General features: G+C 47.6%; 1 protein-coding gene across 2 annotated transcripts; it reads right to left on the bottom strand.

Moving 5' to 3' along the window:
• Window positions 1-373: 373 nt before the first annotated feature.
• Window positions 374-5,508, bottom strand: tspan34b (tetraspanin 34b). 2 transcript variants are annotated; one of them, XM_061748077.1, is made up of 8 exons: window positions 5,107-5,508; window positions 3,883-3,968; window positions 3,333-3,548; window positions 2,522-2,596; window positions 2,355-2,462; window positions 2,145-2,285; window positions 1,976-2,068; window positions 374-796 (listed from the first exon to the last, which is right to left on the bottom strand). In XM_061748077.1, exons 2-8 carry the CDS (start codon window positions 3,937-3,939, stop codon window positions 737-739), a joined length of 750 nt encoding a protein of 249 aa, XP_061604061.1. In that variant the 5' UTR covers window positions 3,940-3,968; window positions 5,107-5,508; the 3' UTR covers window positions 374-736. The 2 variants fall into 2 exon arrangements, with proteins under 2 accessions (XP_061604061.1, XP_061604062.1); XM_061748078.1 differs by lacking the exon at window positions 5,107-5,508 and adding an exon at window positions 4,626-4,877.
• Between the last annotated feature and the right edge of the window lie 148 nt (window positions 5,509-5,656).

Raw genomic sequence — 5,656 nt, forward strand, 5'->3', positions numbered from 1 at the left:
CTCAACATTATTGTTCATGATGATGACCGTTTGGAATTTGAGCAAAAATGATTTGCTTTCGCGGGCCGCCTCTGGCCCCCGGGCCTTGAGTTTGACAGCGATGCCCTTGCTCGATTGCCGTCGTTCTCGTCAATTCAGTTGAACCGGGTGTGACCGTAAGTGTCGACTCGTATCCATGCCACGAGATCGATATCGTATGGCGTCTGCTCGATGGCTCCGAGCACTCCGGGGTCAGCATTTGTTCTTGCGTATACAGAGCAGGCAGGTGTGTTTGTTTGACTTGCGGATCAACTGATAACAATTATTTGAATGTTCATTTGATCGTTTTTACAAGTGATTGATTTCCTGTAAAGATCACCTCAATGAAACCAGCTCGACAAATGTGGTCATTTTATTTCAAAATGGATCACGTAGATTACAACACGATCCTTTTGCATTGATATTGCTATATATCGTCACAGAAATGGTAAGCTCTATTTCATTATGACAATCACAATTTGTGTGTCAAATGCTGTGAAGTACTCTGTCACATTAAATCATTGATAAATGTTATGTTCACATTCACCGATTCCTCTTTGCTATGTTAAAAATGGGTTTGTTACGCAATCCTGTCATGCCGCTCGAGCGGCTGCGACATTTCAATCGAAATATGAGCAGTGTGTTTTAAGTGGCGGTACGGTGAGTAGAACTCGTCCGGCGATTCAAACGGTGCTTCCGGAGTTGTCGACTTTTGCCGTCAGGTTGACTTTGAATCGATCTTGCAGTAAAGGATCACGGAGACCGTCATGGCACATAACTGCGGAGAATACACACACATCCACTCGGTAAGAGGAGCAAATCGAATGGTAAACACCATAGAGAATTTTGAGCGAGGTCTCGTTTCAAGGGCCCTTGCACAAAGGTCAACTGTTGTACTCAACTGTTTAAACAATAACGTGAAAGATTTGGTTTACAGAGCCACTCCCGCCACACCACGCTTCAGTTGTCCAGCTTTTGTCCTTTGTTGTCTTCTTTTCCTGTATTATTATTGAGTTACCTTTTCACTCTCTCTCTTTTGCTTAGTTTTTTTTTTCCGTCACTCCCCTTTAAAACTCGCTTCTGTTTGACCGAACGGCTGTCATTCTCAATAAATATCCATCGGAATAGAAAGAAAGCACAGTGGCAGCGTAAAAAGTCGACGGTTGCGGCCCAAAAGGGATGCAGGTCTTCCTTTCTACTTGACAGGACAAAGAAGAAAGGAATATCCCATTTGTTCCAGTAGACCAATAAAATAACGTAACACCCGTACAGTATGCTGTATTATACTTTGTCGATTCAACTTTTTGAATGAATGACATTTTGTAACTATTTTTTTACTGCTTACAGCTAAAATTTCGAAATTCAAAATGTCATCGTCTCAGATGATTTGAATATTGCGTAATATCCATCCATGCATCGATTTTCCGAGCCGCTTCTCCTCACGCGGGTGGCGGGCGTGCCGGAGCCCGTCCCAGCTGTCATCGGCCCCGAACCGGTCGGTCGCCGGCCAATCGCAGGGCACATATCAACAAACAAGCGACCATCCCCACTCACACGCACGCCTGCGGCCAATTGAGAGTCTCCAATGAATGCGTGTTTTGGGGATGCGGGAGGAAAGCGGAGCGGGCACGGGGAGAACACACAAACGCCTCGCAGTTCCGAGGGCCGGTCCTCGGAACTGCGAGGCGGACGCTCTAAGCGGTCGTCCGCCGTGCCGGCAATAGCGCATAATAAACAATTAAAAATGAATTTCAGTATCGAAATTGTTCTTCCTGAACAATACGGTATGTACGTAAGACTTGGATGTATTGTACTGCAAGAAATGAATTGTTGTACAACGTTCCAATGGGTTGAGATGCACGGCTAGCTGGAGTCCTTCAGTCCAGTTGAATGCGAAAGCGTACGTTGAGATTCGATGAGGAGTTGCGACGCCCTCAAACCTGAAGAGAGTCCCTACCTCGAGTACTGCGATTCCCAGTGCCGCAGCAACGATCGCCAGCGTGTTGTCATCAATCAGTTGCGTGATCTTCACGAAGCAACCCGGGATCGCCTGACGAGAGGAGAGAGTGAGCGGATCGTCCTGCAGTGGCTACTTTTGGTTTTCACAATATTATCGGAGCCCATACCGTGAAATCGTCAATCACCGTTTGATTACAGGGCTGATTGTTAGCATGTGGACAGCACAGAGGCGGATACTGATTGTCGTTGGCCACGTAATATGGAGAGTCCACGAAGTCCGAGGAGTTGGCGATTCCACAACATTCGAACTGAGAAAAAGAGAGGCTACGTGTCACACAAAGCTTCGGACAAACGCGGTGCTGAGCGGCGATACGCACGGCGCTCATGGCGGTATCCCACAGTCCGGTGATGTCCGAATTCTTCCCATAGTCCTTCTTGATGCTCCCGACTGCCGCTGTGCCGAACTTTCGAAATACGTCTTCGGCCTATCGTACAAACATCGAGTCACTTGGGAAGATGTCCCCCTTCCCCTTTCCCAACTTACCAAAGGTCGAAAGACCAGGACCACCACAGCTCCTGCGACCTCCGCTAGGAAGACCAGCAGGATTATGATGAAGAACTAGGACACAATATCACAATGTTATTGGACCTGTAATGTTAGAGGGCAAAGCGACGATAGGTTGTGACGTTCGGAATCATTTGAACTGTTGTCATTGTTGTGGCGATCCGCTTTAAGTGGTCGTTATCAAGGATGGACCAAACATGATATTTCCTTTCCCCGAAAAAGAAAGTCTGCAGTCTGTGGACTTCAAGACACAGCGAAACACTGGCTGGGATTCTTCAGCATTTGGGTCTGCGACCTACAAGCCACAGAACGGCTGCTGTCTCAACTCCATTAAAAAAGGAATTCAAAGTATTGTATATTGTTCAAGTGACAAGAGCTCCAAAGAAGAAGGTCACAATCAAAACCAAAGACCCAATAATCTTATCCCGTCGCTTGTATGCCTTCTAATATTCATTTCATATTCAAGGGGTGAGTCGCTAAATGACAAATATGCAATCAACTCTCGAATAACAGGCAAATTGAGCAATTGTGTTTCTATATGATAGTCACCGGTGAACACTTGAACATTGAGCGAGTGCTGTCGACTTTCTCCTAAACTTCCTGTAAAACACAATCAATTCCACTTTCATATGACAAGGTCCATGTCCATTTCATATCTTGTGTGACAAGCACGCATATTCGCAAGGGAGAAGAAGATGCAGCATGCTCAAGTAGTTTTGGGGACTGCTCTCGTTGGGCAAAATGTTCACTCAGCGCCAAGAGATGAATTTGCCGAGTTGGCGACACGTACCAGCAGCAGCGCGCACTTGCTCTCTCTGACGGCCCCCCAGCAGCCGAGAAAGCCGATGACGACGAGCAGCGCCCCCGCGGCGATCAGCAGGTAGCCCACGTTGAGCACCCGACTGAGCTCGGCGGGGGCGCCTTCGATCGTCCCGAGGAAGCCCAGGATGGAGCCGCTGTCCGCCTTCGCCCAGATGCCAACTCCCAGGATGGCCGCGCCCGCCAACTGCGGGGCAGTCAAGTGGACAACTTTCACGTTTGGCTTCTTTTTAACCCATGTACTATCTATCTTCAAGCAAATATTCCATCTTACACTATTATTTGAGGAACTTCATGTGCAATTGTGGTACGAGTTCTCGTACAATTGCTTTTGTGGGGGGTCTCGAATATGTTTATCGTCGGGCAAATACCCAATATCGAGTTTGGAATGGAATTAGGTGCTACATTTAGGCGAGGATTCCTTTTGTGGCACATTCGACACACCGCGAGATTGTGCTTTGCATTCGATGCACTACAGTGTACTTCACATTGATCACGGCGTAGGAAAGGCATCAACTTACAAAGATAATGCCATTGAAAGCAAACATCATAAACTTGAGGAATCCAAAGCATCCCATCGTTTTTCCTCAGCAGTTGCGTCCCCGATCTGCAGAGAGAAAAAGCTCGTTGGCCAACCGTCAGAAAGAAAGCTTCGCTGTCAGCTTTCGACAGAACAACATTGCACTGCTGTGTGCGCAAGTAACAAGTAACATTATTCATCTCGATGTATTTCCTTCACGTTGAAGAAGACTGTAAGCTCTTTCAAGTGGGAGCACCGAACAAAAGGGAGTGGCACCTGCTGCTTATGAACATCATAACCTTTGCTACTCAAACATCAGGCCTTTCAATTCATCCACATGCCATTCAACAAACGCGTATCGCCTTACGCCCGCCGGTTTCTTTGGGTTCAACTTAAACCGAGGAGGAAGGCTACCTGCTGTATTTTCAGGAAAAGTCCAAACAACATTAACAGGATTTCTGTTCAATGTGTGCTGCTATTTTGTCACATTGAACTTGGCACTCGTAAGAAAGAGCTTTGACTTTGAAAAAACAGTCAAACGTACATTCGACAATTCTCAGGGCACTGAATCGATCGCAACCGGACTGTCCTGGTTGTCGTAAAAGATGTCTGGCCTCCCGTCCGGTCAGGCTTCCTCGGTCGAAACCAAACGTCTTCCGAGACAACCGCAACAGTCCAGTTACGATCGCTGAACGTAGATTTGGTGAAATTCAATTCCAAACAACAAAGGCGGGCGGTTATTACCTCTTTCGCACGTGTGAAGAGCGATATGGGCCTTTGTGTGTTGTTAGACAACACGTGAACTGAAAAGACAAGCCCTATTTCTCGGACTTTCATCTACCTAGTTTAGTATCGCTGCCCCGTCCCCTCGCTCAGTGTGATTGTCCAACGCACACGAAGAACCAACGGAACAAAAACAAAAACAGGAAAGGCCTTGTCAGCTCAGTGAGCCCGCTGGTCCACATCAAGTTAATCATACAGTTGGGGGTCAGAGGTTAATTGCCCGGTCGCCCCCCCGCCTTCCGACTGGACTCTTCCTCCTCACGCAGCGAGATGAGACCGCACGGACTTCCGATCCGACGCAAAGTCAAGTCAAGTCGCACACATACGTACTGTACGTAAATGTTCAAGTGGGACGCGGCTCATACGAGTCTCTCCTTCCTTTCTCAATTCCTAAGAAACAAAGGGAAATATGTGCAACGAAGTCAAGTGAAGTCCTGCTCACCTCTGAGAAAAACAATCCAAGGCGGTGCTCTGAGCTTGGGTCGCCTACAGGGAGGCTCTTCCTTGACTGCAGTGATGGAAACGGTGGGTGAAGACCGGGAGACTCAATTCCGTCTTTGAAAAATCCCTTCCGATATGCCGCCCGCGGCTCTGTTACATCTGTAAGAGGTTTAGACGCTTTTCGCCGGCCAGTTTATTTGTAAGGAGTTCAGCACTATAGAGGGAGGAGAGGAGGGCGTGACCAAAGCAGCTGAGTAACAATCACCGCATAGAATATCGCCATGGAGATGGTTACCGGCGGGGGAGGAGGCTGCGGGATCACCTGTGCAAACTCAAGTTGAAGGCAGAGATTTTGGCCGATGGAAATCTTCCACTCACTGGAGCAACAAAGGGCTATGTGCAATGCATAACTACATGTACACAAATACACTATCTTGGATTAGTGGCAAGCTCTGCTTCCCCGAGAGCCTTTTGCCATATTCTGGCGAACTGAACAACTTTGCAATTTGTTCTTCCCGAAAAACAAACCATACCAGCGCACTGAGACACAA

This window comes from Phyllopteryx taeniolatus, chromosome 16, assembly GCF_024500385.1.
Source record: "Phyllopteryx taeniolatus isolate TA_2022b chromosome 16, UOR_Ptae_1.2, whole genome shotgun sequence".
Taxonomy (NCBI): domain Eukaryota; kingdom Metazoa; phylum Chordata; class Actinopteri; order Syngnathiformes; family Syngnathidae; genus Phyllopteryx; species Phyllopteryx taeniolatus.